We start from the raw sequence: 18935 nt of genomic DNA, 5'->3' as shown, positions 1-18935 counted from the left end.
CAATCATAATAACATCTTACTAACAACATAGTCATCAGTCACCAGTCTCGGAAAAAGCACATATTCATTCTTAATTTGTTAGGTGTACAACAATTCGGACGATGAATAAAATTGTTGCAAGTCTGGTTGACTACAGACCTGCATTAGTTAATATATTTACCATGGAGAATACACGATGCAACTGTATGTGCATGACAAAAACTTCGATGGCTTGTCAGTTATCCGCTTCTATCCTGTTCTTTCGTGCACATTAAACCAGTCTTCATGTCTTTCATGACCTCGTATACGACAATAATTACAGAAAGATTCTTGATCATAGTATGGCATTTGTTTCTATAGTTACGTAAACTGAATGAGAGAAACAAAGACAGAATCAGAAAGAAATACAGAGAAAGAAAGAGAGAGAGAGAGAGAGAGAGAGAGAGAGAGAGAGAGAGAGAGAGTGTGTGTGTGTGTGTGTGTGTGTGTGTGTGTGTGTGTAAAGATAGTATTGTGATGTAAGTACATGCGTACCTATCCTGTATGTAATTTGTGAATAGAAAACCAAAGCGAGTCGTTGCAACAAAAACTTATTCCGAAATGCATGTATAATAAATGTTTATGACGTTGATAAAGTTATTGATTTTTTATTCACTTTAAAAACATTCTGTTCAAAACCTTGTTTAATCGATGGTAGGCATGAAATTGCCAGGTTTAATACAGATGTGTTAGCTTAACAAATTAATACCTTGTCAGGGTTCTCACAGAGAAGTTCTCGTCTATACGGTGGCAATTATCATTGTTTCCAAACATTACATAAAGGTATACGACCCGCTTGTTGTATATATATAAAACATTAGCTGTTAACAAAACCTTTCCTTCGAAAATCTATTGCAATGCTATTTTTTACGTGTGTGAGGTGTGCAATGCTGGTCTGCATTATCAGGCTCGGTATTTTGGTACTACCTTGAGCTCAGTACTGATAAACGATGGACTGGGATTGTCAAGTGAAGTGCTTAGTCATATCTGGATATCGCTATTTGAACTATATCCATAACTTATCTCGTTCGCTATTGTACTATGTATATAAGTACATGGATACATTACAGCACATATTATATTATACACAGAGAGGCAAATAATTTTGTCTACACATATTAGACATTAGATGTCTGTGATATTATACAATTTTGCTCGTAATTTTTTTCAAATAATAAATGAATGCAGATCTTTTCGGTTTTTATATATGTAGAAACAGGGATGAGGTGGGATATAGTATTGCAATAGTCAATATATCACAATATTTGTCTAGTGACAATATATTTCAATACATGGCTTAGTAACGCAGTATATTGCAGCAACTGTTTGAGGGGTTAAACGTCAGAATTTCTTATAATTAAATATTGAAACCAAAATTCAACCTGTTTGATGTATTCTTACCCTTGTGCCGTGTAACATAACATCACAGTTTTATAATTTTCAATACATCACCGCATTAATTCAGCTATAAAACTCTTGTGTATAGTCTTGTCCTGCAAAAAATATCATTTAAATATTCTAAAATACGATATATCCTTTGATATGGCAATTTCCCTTTCAATGTCGCAATATATTGCAATACAAAGCTGTTTTCAATACCAACTTTATGTAGAATGTTAGGTACCTATTATGATGATATTATGTAAAAGTATATATCATTGAATGTTTAAGATAATATACCTGATAGTCTGTACCACAAGTAAGTGAACAGCAGATATTAATATCCATTTACATATTCATTCAGATATTCATTTACAATATATTAAGTGAATAGAATTCTACTTTGAATTCAAAATCAATTAAATGTGTCATATATGGATATTATTGAAAAAAAAAACACAAGGAATATAGGACGAGTATTCCTGAATGATCATTGTAAAAAGATAAGCACCCATCCATAATCACTGTAAAAATGTGTGCATCCTGCCAGCATCATTGTGAAAAATGTATCCAGCATCACTGTTATAAGAATGGAAACACTTGTAATGTTCCTGTCATAAGAATAAATAACAGGAAAATGAAAAGATAAATGAATATTTAGATAATTAAGTTCAGAATTGCATCCTTCATCAATTTCTGTAACAGTGCTCTCCCCTGATCTGTCTTAAAGCATTTATTACATTAAACTAAAACTTAACTTGATATTTGTATCATTATGAATTGTTTTTTTATGATATGAGCAATACATGTTTGAGATCGGTCAATGTAAAAAGTAGTTCTTATTAATATTATATATTGTTAACTTTTTTTCGCTCATTACCATTATCGAAATTAAGGATCTAAAGGATCAAAGGCAAACTATTGCTAATGAAGTATTTTACATATCAATATAGCCAATGTCTTTCGCTGATGATGGGTATTCATGCATTGGTGCATCTTGCCTTGGTATTATCACTTTTTACATCACCGGGAAACGAAAAATTCTCGCTCTATTGCAGACATTATGTTGCATAGGACGCGGAACTAAGTTGCACATATAAAAACAGCTTATTCATATGTGTAGTGTATACAAATAAACAAAATTTAAGTTAAAGTTTAAAACAATCGCCTGAAGATGGCCGCCATGCCTAAAAAGTTAACGTCATAGACATGCTTCATATATGAAGAAAATATTATATATAATTGTATTATAAAATAGTATATATTGAAAAGTGTTGGGTATTCACATACAAAATAAATCATCTGTTACTGAAGTCTGGTACCTGACTTCCCGAACACTGACCCTGTATATCGGTATTTAAAGAGACATGCAGTGATATCAAACCATACTGTTGATCGATTATTAGCTTCATGTTAGCTTTAGAAAATACTCGTGAAAGTTTTATGCACTAAACAAACTGAAGAAGTTATCTACAAGTTGAACTACGAATTTCACTTTTTAAATTAATGTTACATTGCATTTTCTTTTTAATTAAGTTGGCGTTGTAACAAGCTCCTTCAGACAAAGAAACTAGTTTCGCGCTCCCCACTGCTAGGTGATAGAGTGAGGTGTATCTGTAAGAGAATTTTGAAATTCATTTCTATGAATGAGACCAATGACGAAATTCCCTGACGCAGTGTGGCAATACAAATGCATGACATGTGCATAGAACAACGAGGCATAACTACAGAAGTATACTTAGTCGCGGTATGAATGTAACATTACAGAAATGAACATATTGTTTGCAATAACATCTTGCAAATAATTTCAGAAACATCTAGAATTTCTGCAAAAATCCCTAGCGTTTTTGTTGATCTGTTTATAAAAATAATATTCGTCCAAGTAAAAGGCATACAATCACATATTTTTGATATCTTATAATGTCTTTGTTTTACGTAATCATCAATGCCAAATACAATTTGCAGTTAATGATTATCTTAACAACATTGAATCATTGTATTGTATTGTATTGTATTGTATTGTATAATGTAAAGTGAAACTGAAAGCTGCCTCTAGTAAGATATCAGTTCTAATCGACTGTAAGGCTGTATTAACGGACAATAAGCCTGTTGAAGAAAGAAAGAAAGAGAATCTGTAAAGTCACATTGGCTTAATCCTAATGTTATCCATTTTGAAAAAATAACAACAATGTTCCGGTCATGGAGACATAAATTACAACTTGTGTCAGAAAATATCAGTAACAAAGTGATCGAAATACTCGTAAAATAGAAAATATAACTTCTTTTTTTCTTGTCACGTTAAAATTATATTTGTTGCTTAGTAAAAACCTGCCCTTCATTCCGAAACAAAAACGTTGAACTTTCAATAACTTTGACATTTATAGTAAAACCACATTTACTTGTTTTCCTTATCAATCTTTGTGTAAGATATACTGTATAATAAAAGAAAATATGAAGGTGACCCAATTTGACCTTTAATAAACACAAACACAAGCATGATATGAATACAACATAGGGTACTAAGCAGACAGAGATTCATATACATAAATTAAACAATATTCCATATCTATTCATACAATGTTCATCACAAATACATTACCACGTGTACCTTTGACATTCAAAGTAGGCACACCCAATCATGCTTAACCGGTTTCTACAACAAACATTATCTACTAAAACTTTTGTTCTGAACAATGGCAGTTATGACCTAGATTAAAGGTCATATGTCACTTATTTTTCGGGATTTTACCAAGAAACACCTTTTCCACTAGATGTTCCGTATCTCGGACTTTTGATTTATTAGAAGAAGAATTCGACCACTGTAACCTTAAATAAGGATCAAGGTAATCACTTTTTACAAACTTTGTCAGGTTTCATATTAAGGACCATATGTTAACCATCGTTTTTTGGGCCTTTTGGATAGTCAAAAGAAAACGTTTCAATTAATTTTACCCTGTGACCTTGAATATTGGTCATGGTAATTTTCGCAAACTATGTTGAGCTTTAACTTAGAAACTTAATAGCCAAATAGCGTGTTTCTGCGCATTTTGATTAATCAGAAGAATTCGTTTTAAGCCTAATATGATTCTTTTGGGCCATTTGGTTATTCAAAAGAAATTGTTTTAAAGTTCCAACAAATTCGACCCCTGTGACCTTGAATATATGTCTAGGTCATTTCTTTTCCAAACATTGTTTGATCTCAGCCAAGTAACCTGACAGTCAAACGTCGTTAGAAATAAGGAATAATCCTTGAAAACGATGCAAAGAATTGAAGCTTTGACCGATAAGACCACTTTTTTATTCATCAATATGCATATGATTTGAAGAAGAAACTTGATGTGACTACGTATTTGAACGTAGTTTATATAGTAAACCAAGGCAAGAATTAGGTTCTAAATAAATAACATTTAACTAATAGAAGTTACGAGGTTTCAAATGGTATTGATATTAACACTCTGCAAGCTCTTTAGATAAGATACAAAACATTTTGATTGAAATATTATGCATATAACGCTAACAAATATAATTTCTAGACCTTTATTGTTTTAATGTTTAAAATGTATGGCAAACCAAGGCAGAAACAGATAACCAATTATGGATATCCATAGAATATCCTAAGATAAATCTTATATCAATAAATCGACTAATGGATATCCATATATACATATTGATGGATATCCATAATTCAAAATCATTTATTGATATCAATAAGTCATTTATGTATATCTAAAATACATTATTGATATCCATTAGTCATTTATATATGTAAATCTAAAATGATGGATAACCACAGTTTTTCTTGATTTTCTTATATCCATAAATCATTGGTAAATGACTAAAATTATTTGTAAATATCAATGTCGTTTATGTACCAGTCTTATCAATGTACATGTGCGAGGGGTTTCCAGGTGTTAAATAAACGTTCCATTGTATGTATAAAGAGTTATCCCGTTTTAAGTTTTTACTCAATTATCATAAATTATAGTGAATTGATCAAATATTTTCATAATTTCATTTAAAACCTAATAACATCTGCTTTGAGAAATGCTACAAATGTATGGTGGTTATTACCTCTATTTAACCAATTATTGTTTTTCAATGTATATAAGACGCTACATCTCAGTATAATGATCAAAAGTCTATGTGCATATCTAAATGTTTTTGTTTGTTCTATTTCCAAGTGGAGAGGATTGATATAGTCATAGCCTTATCAATTTGTATGCTCTTTATTTGTTCTTAAGGTCAAACCACGGGACATTCTTCAGTATCTAATGTGACGGGGAGAAACTTTCTGAATGTTATGCAATCCTTATGTAGTCACAATAAAAATCCATTGTTGACATTTCGTGATTTAAGATATATAATCATTTCGAACATGATTTGTGTTTATTATGGTGTATCCTACGCGCTGCTATTTTCAGGTGTTGAAACATGTAAACCTATAATGTCTCAAGAAACAGTGGATAATTAGATTGAATTAAGTGGCCCTATCTCTGACTTAATCCAGCATAAACTGGAGACTACCATGCATGATTACCAGTCTAGCACTTAAAGTGTCCACTCCAATTGTACATATTATTCAACATACCAGCAAATTAATGATGTAGAAAACTACACTGGCCCACAAAAGATATCAGTAGTTTTTTTTCAACTCAACATATTGTCATTGGCAGTTACTCTGCAGGCGCCCTCAAATAAAGGCAGTCTTTATATCAATAAATAATGTCCTGTATGAAGAATAACTCAAACTCCTTAATATGACTAGGTGGAGATTTCAACATTGGTCCTACAGACTGGGAAAATTACTCTACCATCCCAGGAAGGCCTGTGTCCATACTCCATAACATCCTACTAGTTTTATATATCACGAACTAAGCCAAGTGGTTGGTAACACAACAAGACACAACAATATATTCGACCTAGTCTTCAATAATCCATCCGGTGTCAAGAAAGTGAGCAATCGGTCATGCAGGCCATGGTATTTCTGGAAATTGGTATCTGGTTAAGGCGGGTTAGAAAGAAAGATCACTGGAACATGAGAGTCTGCTCATAACGGAAAACAATGAAAAGGCAAATTTAACAAACGTTACCTCCAGTCAGTATTTATCAAAGACGCCGAGACGTCCATTCCTGATAAAAGCGTATGTTCTCATCCCATCATCCTATGATCAATACTACAGGTCTTTCTAGGTCAAACCTCAACCCCATGAAGGTCAGTTGGTCAGATTATGTCAATCGTTCTGTAATGAGGGAGCTGAAAAAACATATTGCTCCAAATCACACTACCATATTTACCAAATCCATGATCGCTGGAGAAATACCACTAGATCGAAACCAAGCATCTCTTTTTCTCTTTATCATTCTTATTATTACTTTTTAGTAATAAGACTGCATTGGTGTTGATATCAGCATGATCCCAGTTACAGCAGTTTCGACTTTACTGAGTTGAGCGATACAGAAGTGGTCCTCCACCGTAGCACGGTTTCCAGTTTATAACATGTTGTAATATCAAGAATGAGTACCGTGTACAGCTACTGTAGACAAGGAACATATGTATCCATCTAGTGTCACTGTCAAAAGACAAAAAACACAATATCAAAGTCTTTACGATAGGAATTTCGCACTAGCACTTTAGAAACAATAAGACACATAACTAAGCTCGGAATGCCAACCTTCCCTTTTATTAGCTTGTTATAATATCTGTATCATTACTCTCCCTTAATCTTAAAATTTGTCATGTACATTTTGACGACTGTTTTCTCCAGTAATATATTAGCTGATTATAAGAAGTAGAATAACACTCACGTTAAAACGCAATAGTAATTATTAATTATCGTTCAATACCAACTGCGAAGTTAAATAATTACAAAGCGATGCCACCTATATATACATTGTAGGATGGTGAAAAAAAGTACAATTGTACATATATATGAATAACAAGTTTTATACATTAACATTACATGTGACGATAGCAAAACTTACATAAGTACGTCTTGTTATGGTATTATCAATTTTGACATCGTCAGAGGGCGAGACATCATCTTCTCGTGATCGTTTGCTGCCTCGTTGTTCCGTAGCTAAATTAAAATATATAACAGCTTTTCCTCTCAGCATAAACAACAATAGTATTTATATCTACATGTATGGTGGTTTGAAAAGCCAACAAACTATTTGGTTAATTGAAACAATGACTATGTAAATTTGAGAAACCAATTATTGTTGCATTGCGTCAAAACCATTTTAACACAACTTACTGTGTCCCTCTTAATTTATCGAAGAGTTTATCAAAATGGGTCAAAAAGATCTTGCCAAGTCGTTTAATTTCACTTTCTGATATATTGTCCATAAATAATGAAAAAAAAAACACCCATGGTATACACCCACCAGAAATTGAAATCAAATACACGGCAGAATGGTCTCGTTAGACGCTCTTCTCGATCTTTTCCTACAACGAAATCAGCATGTACAATTCTCCACCAAACTGTATGGTAGGCGTGATGATTTCATTTTTCCCTATTGTGATTTTTCCATCTCTGAATAGCCTCATCCTTATTGAAGGGTCTATTCTGAAAACTTACGAATGGGTTTTAAGGTCATCATAGGAATCTAACTGAGAAAGATTCTATTTCTTTGTGCGAGATGAAGCATAACGCGTTGGTGCTCTTTAGTTTGCCTTCTGGTTCTGCTGCTGTATACCTTGTTCTCATATGTGAACCTGACATTACTTATTTGGATTCGCCAAGATTTACATGGGCAGTGTCGTCAATGAAGGATAAGACAACGTTTACAATTTCAGAACAAATGGTCTTATTCTCCTTTTTCAGGAATCTTCGAGTAAATCTTTCTTTACTTCATATTTTGCTCTAGTTTTATCGAATTTCAGTTTGGATTATAATTATATTGACAAGTTAAAATTTTGTTGTCTTAAAGTTTTCTTTTTAGTAAAATCCATACTAACACTTAATTTATCATTGTTAATATTGTATTAACCAAGTAAATGCTACAGAATAGCAATCAAATATGAAGTCTTCCGATAAAATACTGTATAATTCATTATAATTCATAATTCATTCTTATCATCACTGAAATGTTACCCAAATACATTTCCGAAGTACAAAATTTTGTATCATATTAATATTAAAAGTGCTGTAGTATGTTTACCTTCAAAACCCATTGTCATATACTCATTGCCTTTTTCTGTCCTGCCAACGAGATGTAGGCATTTTCCTGTTATGTAACATAATGGGAAGTCCCGTGTTTGTCGGAAAGTTTTGGAGTTCTTTTCCATGAATGAAACCAAATCATCTACCACTTTCGAAGTTCGGATGGAATTTCCCAATTCAATAGAGCAATGTAGATGTAGTACATATGCATAGAACAAAGGGTTGATAAACAAAACCTCATTGAATTTCGACATGGCACTCTGAACAGCTTCTGGGTAAAATTGTGTCAAAAGAGGAGGGCATACAACGTCAAACGCTATGAAATGCTTTAAAGTTTCTCGAAAAGAGCTCGTTTTTTGGCGAAACATCTCGACGAAGTCTTCATCCTTGGGAGTTTTGTCTCTGTTATAGAACGAGTAATGAACAATTGTGTTGTTGTAGCCTCTGATGACATCGGCAGCAATACCTTGTGCTTCATTGAATCTTTTGAGGTATAAATGATATGTTGCTAGCATCAATCGACCACAACAAAAAGACGTGTCAGCCAGTGTTTCAAGCGATGTCTGAAGAGCGTCGCCTTCTTTTGTCGCGTCATTTTCTGAGAAACTTCTTTGAAAGTTGTGTATAGACAAAAATGTTCCTATTTCCTGTTGTAACAGTAAACACGAGTTCTGAAAGAGACCTTTTCCTTTGGCCTGTTTTAACTTCTCATTGATGTGCTCTAAACGTGCTGAAAATGTGTCTGACTCCAATGTGTTGAGGACGTTCAAAGAAATATGACGCACATTACATAGTGAATTAATTTCGACATGATGAACGTACACGTCATTTTCATCCTTTTCCTCAATTCTCATTTTGATCACATCTCTCCATTTTGTGGGTCCCAGCTTTTCATAAATCAGCAGCTCAGAATGAAGTTGTTCTAAACGCATTGTTGATCTAGTGTCAATCATGTTGTTTTCTGGGATGAAATAATTTTGTACTTCTTTTTTTGCCACACAAGTGATGATCTGCTCCAGCAATTTCTCAAGACACATATGGAGATTTTCTGGTTTCCAAAAATCAGTTGGTGATTTCTCTATCAACCAAAATATTGCAGTTTTGATGAAGTAAGATGGGAAAACATCTGGAAACTTTGGTCTTATCTTCGCGTGGAAGAAAATTTTCATGAAATAAATGCAAGCGTACTGAGTGCCATTGAAAGACCAAACGAGCTCTCTCTCCGCCTTGTTAAAAGATATCCTCCATTCCAGGTGTTTCTCTGGCGAATCTGCGTGTCCAATAGGAACCAAACTACAGCCCATCGACTGTATCTTCTCTATTGTCTTTAAGTCAGGCCATTGGTGTTCACAGCGTCTTGTTAGCCATTCGTCAGCGGCTACCGGCCAATCGCATTTCAAAGAAAACAGCGTGTCTATTTCGTGTATCTGTTCCAGTCCTCCGAATTGAAATTTTATGCATGGACCATGGGGTTGAAATTTTGTATGCATACCACGAAATGGAAATATATGTCCTTGTGCTATTTTGTCCTTCCAATATTGGGACGTCTGTGCGCTTGAAACATATTCTGTATCATCAAAACAAAGCGATTTAACATCAATGGTAGTTTGTGAAGTGTTTTGTTTAATATCAAAAACTTTGACTTTTGTATAGCCAGGATGTATATCCATCGTATCCATTACTACGATAGCATAGTAGTTATATTGCACCCTCTTTAAAGGCAATGTATTTTCCAGATACCTATCCTTTAGAAGACGTGCTCGTTCAGTGCTAACTGTTGCCTTCACAGTTGTAGATTCATAAATGATATCAGTGTCGGAGTCCAGCCCCTGAATACACTCGGCTCGGCTGCCGGACATAAACATTGGTAATCCACGTATGTCCTGAATAACAAATTGTATCAGTTTCTGCCTCAGGATCATCTTTTGTACTTCTTCCATAAAAAATGCCACCGCTTTTGAACAAATATCTTCCATTTTCATGATATGGAATCCAAAGCAAAGTTTACATTATCTAAGGATCATACACGCAGAGAGTTGCGGTTTTAAAGCGTACATATACCCATGTACCGCACCTCCAAAGTGGCTACCGATTTATAGCATGTACTGGTGTATTATAATATTACGCAGTGACTAACGAAATCTTAAAATAAATATATTACGTCAAGGCTATTGTCATCCGTAATATATGTGCCAGGTTTGGTATTTCGATTGAAGCTATGACTCAGCGTACGTTTTACTTCGCTGAAGATCAACAAAATAACTATTTGTACATTTATGGCCTGAGATATGATCAAGCATGACATTATGTTTGTGTTAAAGTTTAAGAAAGGAGCCTAGAAATATTTTTGTTTATGCTAGCTTAAAAAGGAGTCTCAAAATAAATCTTGTCATATGATCAAGTAAATCTCGAGCTATTGTCTCCATTACAACCACACAATTGAATCTTCGAATGTATTACCTTCTTTTCACTATATGTCATTTAATTTGAGGTCATACCTAATAATTGTTATTAAATAAAAATTCAGTGAACTTAGAGAATACTAATACATGATAATCTAGATGATAAAAATGCATTATTAAAAATGTATATACAATGATTCATATTGTTTGAATATCATTATAAATGGAAGGCATTTTTGCCTCGTATAAAAAAGATATCAACAATCACGTGTAGAATCTTTATAGTTTATACATACATACAAAATGTGGTATTCGTGCTACCAAAGGTTTTAGTACTAAGTGGATTTTAAAGAACTCCTAGACCTTTTGATCAACTTCCAATGCCCTCTTCTAAAAACGTTTCTTCTATAAAAAAAAAAGATTTTCCACCCCGTACACCAACATACCCCATTATAGACTGAATGATGGTCTTCGTTCTCTTGTTATGGCAGTTTTCTCTTCCAAGAAAGGTGGACGGCGTTACAAATATGTGGTTGTGAATTTTACGTCCAAATCAAAGCAGAAATATCATGAAGTTTGATTTAAAGTTGTCATAAAAATGATCGAATTGGTGGTTGAAACCATCTTCGTCGAGTTTGGTGGAAAGATCTTCTAACAGACTATTGGTATACCTATACCTATGGGGACTAACCATGCCCCTCTGTTGGCTGACTTGTTACTCTGTTTTCAAAATATGCTAAATTTATTGAAGAGCTCATCAAAACAGGTCACTTAAACCTTGCCAAGTCGTTTAATTTCACTTTCAGATACAGTAAAACTCTCTTGTGTCTTGCACGCTTGAATCGAATACATTAGATAAGCTAAATGTTTTGTTCGGTCCCGATTTTGTCTCTTCTTTACCTTAGTGAATTAAATATTATATATTGATGACGTCTTGTATTTTAATTACAAGAAATATGTTGACCAAGTCAATCGTATATACCCATTAAAATTAGAAATCGAAAAAACGAAGACTCTTCTACATTAGACGCTTTTCTCGATCTTCCTTCAACGAAACTAATATGGACAGCTTTCCGTTAACCAGTATGATAAGCGTGATGATTTCTATTTCCTTATCGTTAATTTTCCATTTCTGGATAGCAACATTCCTGCATGCCAAACATATGGTGTTAATATGTCGCAGTTGATTCTGTATTGAATGGTCTGTTCCCATTATCACGATTTTTGAACAAGAGGTCAACTGACAGACAAACTAGTAGCACAAAGTTTCAAAAGATGGAAGATGCTGATAGATGAAGGAGAATACGTTTACTCTTCCGGAACACTGGGTCTCCTTCTCCTTTTACTTTTTTTCAGAAGTCTCCATGTAAATCTTTCTTTTATCCAAATGTTGCCCCCTCCCCCTTTTTTCTATTGAATATTTGTTTGAATTATAATTATGTTGACATGATGGCATTTTAAAACAAAACACTCAACTTTCATAATCGTTACGGCATTGATTGGTTTATTAAATGACATGTATAAAACCGATATGATTTACAACATAATATTATAGTAATCTGACATTGCACTCTCATTAGCTTGTACTTCATGTGATCATCGCTGAACATTCTAAAGCAAGGTCCCGATGTGTTGTAATTTGATCGGCTTCAGCAGACTTCATGAGTTGTCCTGAGACTTCAACTGCTGCCTCCTCATTCCCTTCTGCCATATAGCAATGAAATTTTAACAAATAACAGGAAAACAGTGGACTAATAAACAAAACAGATTTAGTTCTTTGTAGAACGGCTTGGATTGTTGTTGGATACAGTGCTTTTAAAACGGGTAGGTAATACGTGTCGAATATTATAAACCTCCTGAGGGTGTCTTCCAAACTTGGTCTTGGAAATTTGATCTCATAATCTGCGTCTTTTGGTTTTTTGTCCCGACTATGAAATGTATAGTGGACAATTGAGTCATTGCAACTCGATAACAGATCATCCAAGACTTCCCGTGCCTCTATATATCTTCCCTGGTATAAATACAATGTGGCCAACTGAAGACATCCGGAGCTAAGGTAGGCCTTCTTTTGTCCTTGTAAGAACAAAATGAGTTTGTCAACAGCAACCATTTTATTTTCCGTTTTCGATTCAAGAAATGATTCGTTTACCGTTTTTAAGTGTTCATGGAATCGTTGAATGGTTTGAATTTCCACACGAAATATTTCCCATATATCCTTTGATAGTTCTTGTGCAACAGCATATTCAATGCTTCTGTTGATGTGTGCGAGACAAAGATCAAATTCCTGATAGTCTGTTGATGAAAGTAAGTTAAGTGTATAATGTCGTATGGTAGATAATGCGTTGATTTTGACATGATAAAAATATATGTCATTTTCGTCTTTTTCGTCGATTCTGGCTCTCATAATAGGCTTCCATTTGTCAAGTCCTAACTTTTGAAATTGAATCAGCTCTACGAGTAATGCATCAAGCCTATCGTCTGGTTTGATGTCCATCATGTTGTTTGACGGAATAAAGTAATTCCTTATTTCTTTTTTACCAACGCAAATGATAATACGGCAGAGTAACTCCTCTAGGCATCTGCACAGGTTTTCTGGTTCCCACAAAGTTGGATTTGATTCTTCAATCATCCAAAACATAACGGTTTTAATAAAATACGACGGAAAGAGGTCAGGAAAGTTTGGACTGATTTTCACCTGAAAGAATATTTTCATGAAGTCAACACATGCAAACTGCGTACCATTGAATGACCACACAAGCTCTCGTTCTGGTTTGTTGAATGAAATTCTCCATTCGATGTCTCTTTGATGTGATAACGTGTGTCCTATCGGAACAAGATGACATCCTATGAACTCTATTTTGTTTTTAAGGTCCTTGCCTGGCCAATTATAGTTCCTCTGTCTTGTAAGCCATCCCCTTGCCTGTTCAGGCCAGTCACATTGCAAAGTAAACACAGAATCAATGTCGGTGTCGAGTCGATTTTCCATACCTGTGTACTTAAATGTAATACATGGACCGTGTGTGTAAAGACCTGTCTTCATTCCGTGTGAAGGAAACAGGTCCCGTCTTGCGAGGCGGTCTTTCCAGAATCCTGACACCAGACAATTAGATAGGAACCCATCTACACATAACAATGGTACATCTATCTCTGTGTATGATTCATCTGGTCGAATGCTGAATAGTTTTAGCTTTGTGTACCCTTCTGGTGTTCCAGCAGAGTCGAACATCACCACAGCATCATAGTCAGACGGCACGGTAGCCATGTTTCTAGTCTGGTCGGAGTTCTGTATGACTTTAACGGTCTGACACTCGTACATAATATCAGTGTCTGAATTAAGACCATGAATACACTCAGCCTGGCTACCCAGATAAGTCATCGGTACACATCCAATACACTGCATGGTGTAGTCTCTCAGCTTCACTCTAGGTATCATTTTTGTTACCTTTTCCATGAAAATCGATACTGATTTCACGCAAAGCAATTTCATTTCCTCTTTGTGACCGTCCGCCATCTTTGATATAACACACAGCGGACACATGTATACATACCTTCCAGGCATGACTCGCCCTGTCTGTAGGTGTATAAATTTGTCTGTGGACTTGCGTGTTAAATACAGAAATAGAAAAGGTAAAATAAACCTTTTTGCAACTTCGCCATATAATGCATCGACAATACTTTTATCCTATTAAATAGTGCCTTAATTCTTCAATAAAAATACACAAAGCTCTGCTAAATGCTAGTGTATTGTAAAGAGTGCAATGTTACAGAGACGTGTGTTCTGAACGACTGAACAAAACGAAAGCGCTAACACAACAACAACAACAGAGTAGCTGATTATCAATAAAAGGTACGGTTGTGTTTATATTGGCCATGTTTCAGACATAACCTTAAAAAATTGTTTCGTGTCTATTTCTCGTTCAGTTCACTTCTAAGCTTTATTTTTCGAGCGAGCATATCTTCTAAACGATTTCCACTTTAGGAACATTCGTAATTTAATAACCTTATAACATTATCTAACAATTAGCGACAACAGAAACGACAGGGAAACTGTAATAGGATTCCGACCACGGACAAAGCAGCATTAGGTGTGATCACAGATAATAGCAATGATAATGAAGTAAGTATAACAGAAGATTTTTAATAAGAAAGGATTGTATAACCTTCAAAATACATTAGAGACACGATGTCAATCTACTCGTTACGTATAATGAGTTAGTAAAATTTACTAGTAAACACAAGTGAAAATGAAAAAAAAGATGGAGTGGTACCAAAATTCACTCAAAAAAAAAATATATATACGAGTAGAGTATTTTCGTGTATTGATACAAATACTTGCCTTCAGTATCCAGTAATAAACTTAAGTGCTGCCGCCTGTACGGATAGCCAGTACATTTAATAATCTACAAACTGTGATAGTGCTAGTTTGATTAATTGATATCAGTAATTATCTAATGATATCAATAAATATCTAATAATATCACTTAATCGAATTATTGATACCACTAATTCTAATGATTATATCACAATTTGAAGATAAATACATACGCTCTTCTTTGGACGCTATTTGAGGTCTTCAAAATCTGAAATCACAAATTCGAATTTTCGATATTTTTTATTGAATTATCAATATCATTAATTTGAATACGTTAAATGAATTATAGATATTACAAATCCCGATTTATAATATCACTGAATTCATGATATCGGCAATTCATGCAATACAGTGATTTCAATAAGCATTTAATGATATCAATGAATATCTCAAGACATCAATGACTATTGGTATCACCAATTCAAATTACTGATATTGCATGTAGAAGAAAGACACTCACAGGGCGGCGTATGGAAATGTTGTTATATAATAAGACTTATTAGATAAGTGTTGCTTTTCGTCTTACTAACAGCCAGGTTAATTTAAGGACGGCGTGCCAGGTTTGGGTAGTGAAACTACCGCTCTGTGGCAGTACCCGGCGACTATAAAAATGGTGAGATACTTTAACCACTCGTCCATCTTCCTCTATGAGTAGATTTACACATTTGCGTAAAAAAAACTGTGTTAGTTTTCCTATAATAACCACATATGATCAGTTTAAATAGCTAAAAGTAAAGTGTCACAAACAAAAGGGACAATACAGCATATTATCAAAATCGTAGTTTGAAATAAATTGACGGGATGAGGACAAATTATTCATATGGAGATCCTGTGAAAAGCACAAGACTGATAATACTTGGTGTACCACAAGGGCACCCGGCTGCTTCACCGTCGACATCCGCCAAGAACTGATATATAATCCCAAGTAATGACAACCTGTAATATATCACCGGTTTACACATTTTATTTCACTAATATAAAGTATCTAACCCTGTTTGTATTGAAATGCACTATTCACCAGTGTGCTTTTTGCACTATCCATAGCAGACTTTCACATTGAATCATTGCCTAAGTCATTCAAATTCACCTTAATATTTTTTAGGAAAAATTCGGAGGGGTGGGGTGGGGTGTGTGGGGTATGTGGGGGGTGTGGGGGTTAATTATCGCTGAAAGAAGGCGTTATCGTTATCAAAGTAATCTAAGATATCTCGAAAGGAATGACGATCATAAATTTGACAAACATCATATATTGCAACTATATTTTAATTTTAGTTTCAAATTTCGCTGACTTCAAATAACGTTTTCGGTCCTTTTTTTAATCTTTAAAGCATTTGATACAAATTAATGTACTTACGAAGAAGCGGCTTTCGGCTGCTTTCCGCCTGTCGATGGTCGTTCGGTATATATATCAGGAAATTTACTCAACAATTGACGCAAAAAATACACAGATTTATATTATAGTATTAACATACATGTATAGTTTTCTGACAAAAAAAATACAAAAGAAAAACTGAATCCTTTCACTAAACTATATAAGTTATATCCATGATGCTGTCACAGGATCCGAATCAGGACCTGAAAATTGACGATGTGTTTATCTTATTTACCGTTGATAAGATATATACATGTACGTACCAGCGTGCTCTGATAATGTAGGGGCGTGATTATATCACACGTGATTATACATACTCTGGTCTGTAAGTGTTCGATGACGTTGATGGTGATTTTCTTGGCCATTCACTGGAATAATATTTATAAATATCATCGGTTTAAGTGTTAAACTGAAGTGATTATTTGTAGACGTTACCTGACGAAATGAGAATGGATTATCGTCTTTCGTTTGCAGTTATTGTCTTAAATGTCATTGTTTCTCCAGTTCTCTCAGCATCTACTACATCCAGTTATGGTAAGTCTGTGTGTCGGCAGAAACATAGGCGGTATAACAGTTTGATATGTTTTCAGTTATAATTTCTGACACCAATTAGTACATATATATGTACCTGTTAAACTTTGATATACACGTAACTTAGGTAAATTCATCGAGTTACAAAGTTTATTCAAGTAGTCCAATTGAATTGTATTATCTAAAAAGTACAGATATTTGTTTGTGGAACGAAATGAAACCTTAAGGTATATTATTGTATGTGTTATTAGGGACCAGGCACAATAATCCTAGTTTTACAAAGCCTCCAAAGTCTCCTATTCTCAGCGAGCCTTGTATTCCAACGACCAGATACCCCGTTAATCTGTGAATGTTTTACTTTTAACTGCAATAACTTGGCTACAATATATGCCGATTAAGTTTGGTCAAAGTGACTAGAAGTTTATGACGTTTTCATCCCATTTTTAAAAAGATTTTCCCCCGTAACAAATGGCTGGTTTCATTGAAAAAAGAATCACGTGCGTTTCAGTAAAGAACAAAACATATTCACTATTTTATGTCTATCAAATTTCAAATACTACATAATTAAGTATTTAACTTAAGCAATTTGCTTTCTGTTAACGCAGTAATTGCGCAAGTACTTCGAAATAAGTGACCATGCAAATCGGGCATGATTGATAACGTTGCCTAAGAATTTAAGATCCATCAAAGGTCGCCGTGCCTCATCCCCGCCCAATTTAGAAATAACACCTGATGATATCGGTGTTCAATATCGTATTTAAATTCTGTCCAGGTATAAGAGATTAAGCCTGTGGTAACTGCACCTATATCTCTATGAGTTGAACTGACCCTTGGTCTAGTGTGTTAGTGATTGACTGAGATAGCTCCGTGCTATAACGATACATACCATAGCACAGGGGCATGAGAAGTTGTTAAATACATTTTCATATTTCATTAATAGAGCAACACTCTCTCAAAATGGACACCTCTCTATGGTACATCAAATCCATAGATTTACGAGTCTAATCATAACAGAAAGGGTCATACTATACATGACGGTAACATTTCATTATCAAGTCCCCGTCCTCTCAACTATAATTACATTTTTATTAAATGGTATCGTATTTGATCATTGAATATTTAGTGAACTGTACGTTAATGCATCGTCGGAAACCCAAGAGACTCTGCTCTGCCATTTGAGTCTCAAGTTCGGACGAGACTCTGCTCTGTCGTTGGAATCTCGTTGGCTTCATACGATTATCCAACTACACAACATAACTGTAGGATACAAATGTATTAGAAAGGGATACTGTTCCCTAGTGTAAATATTCTGTTCTTTGATATTCACAGAAAACATAACGAGCATAACCACCGACAGTTCGAGCATACTCCCTATCAATAACGCAACCACCACACTTCCGCCCAGTGACAACGGTACTACAGCTACACTTCCGGTAGACAACACCACTATACTGATAACGACAGAACACTCTGCCAACTACACGGGGTCTACCGTAACTTCCGGACAAACGACACAAACAAATCCAGTAACTATAACGGAATTACCACTCTCAACGACAACGAGCGCTTCTTCTTCCGGCTTTGACGGCGGATCGTTCGCCGGTGGCATTGCCCTTGGTGCTGGTCTCGCACTGATAATGTTTGGAATTGCATGCTACTGTCGTCGGCGCTCAGGGTACAGCAATTTGGCTACATAG

The 18935-nt window shown here is 34.7% G+C and overlaps 3 protein-coding genes across 3 annotated transcripts; 1 reads left to right on the top strand and 2 right to left on the bottom strand.

The window, feature by feature from the left end:
* Nucleotides 1-8524: 8524 nt before the first annotated feature.
* LOC132549318 (uncharacterized) lies at nucleotides 8525-10537 on the bottom strand. Its single transcript, XM_060213242.1, has one exon. It carries the CDS (start codon nucleotides 10535-10537, stop codon nucleotides 8525-8527), a length of 2013 nt encoding a protein of 670 aa, XP_060069225.1.
* Nucleotides 10538-12551: 2014 nt separating this feature from the next.
* Nucleotides 12552-14474, bottom strand: LOC132549317 (uncharacterized). Its single transcript, XM_060213241.1, has one exon. It carries the CDS (start codon nucleotides 14472-14474, stop codon nucleotides 12552-12554), a length of 1923 nt encoding a protein of 640 aa, XP_060069224.1.
* Nucleotides 14475-17150: 2676 nt separating this feature from the next.
* LOC132549316 (uncharacterized) lies at nucleotides 17151-18935 on the top strand. Its single transcript, XM_060213240.1, has 2 exons — nucleotides 17151-17241; nucleotides 18568-18935. Exons 1-2 carry the CDS (start codon nucleotides 17151-17153, stop codon nucleotides 18933-18935), a joined length of 459 nt encoding a protein of 152 aa, XP_060069223.1.

This window comes from Ylistrum balloti, unplaced genomic scaffold, assembly GCF_031769215.1.
Source record: "Ylistrum balloti isolate Yb309-2 unplaced genomic scaffold, AGI_CSIRO_Ybal_v1 Utg370054, whole genome shotgun sequence".
Classification (NCBI taxonomy): Eukaryota; Metazoa; Mollusca; class Bivalvia; order Pectinida; family Pectinidae; genus Ylistrum; species Ylistrum balloti.
The sequence above is the reverse complement of the archived record's forward strand: the minus strand, read 5'-3'. Positions and strand labels throughout refer to the sequence as shown.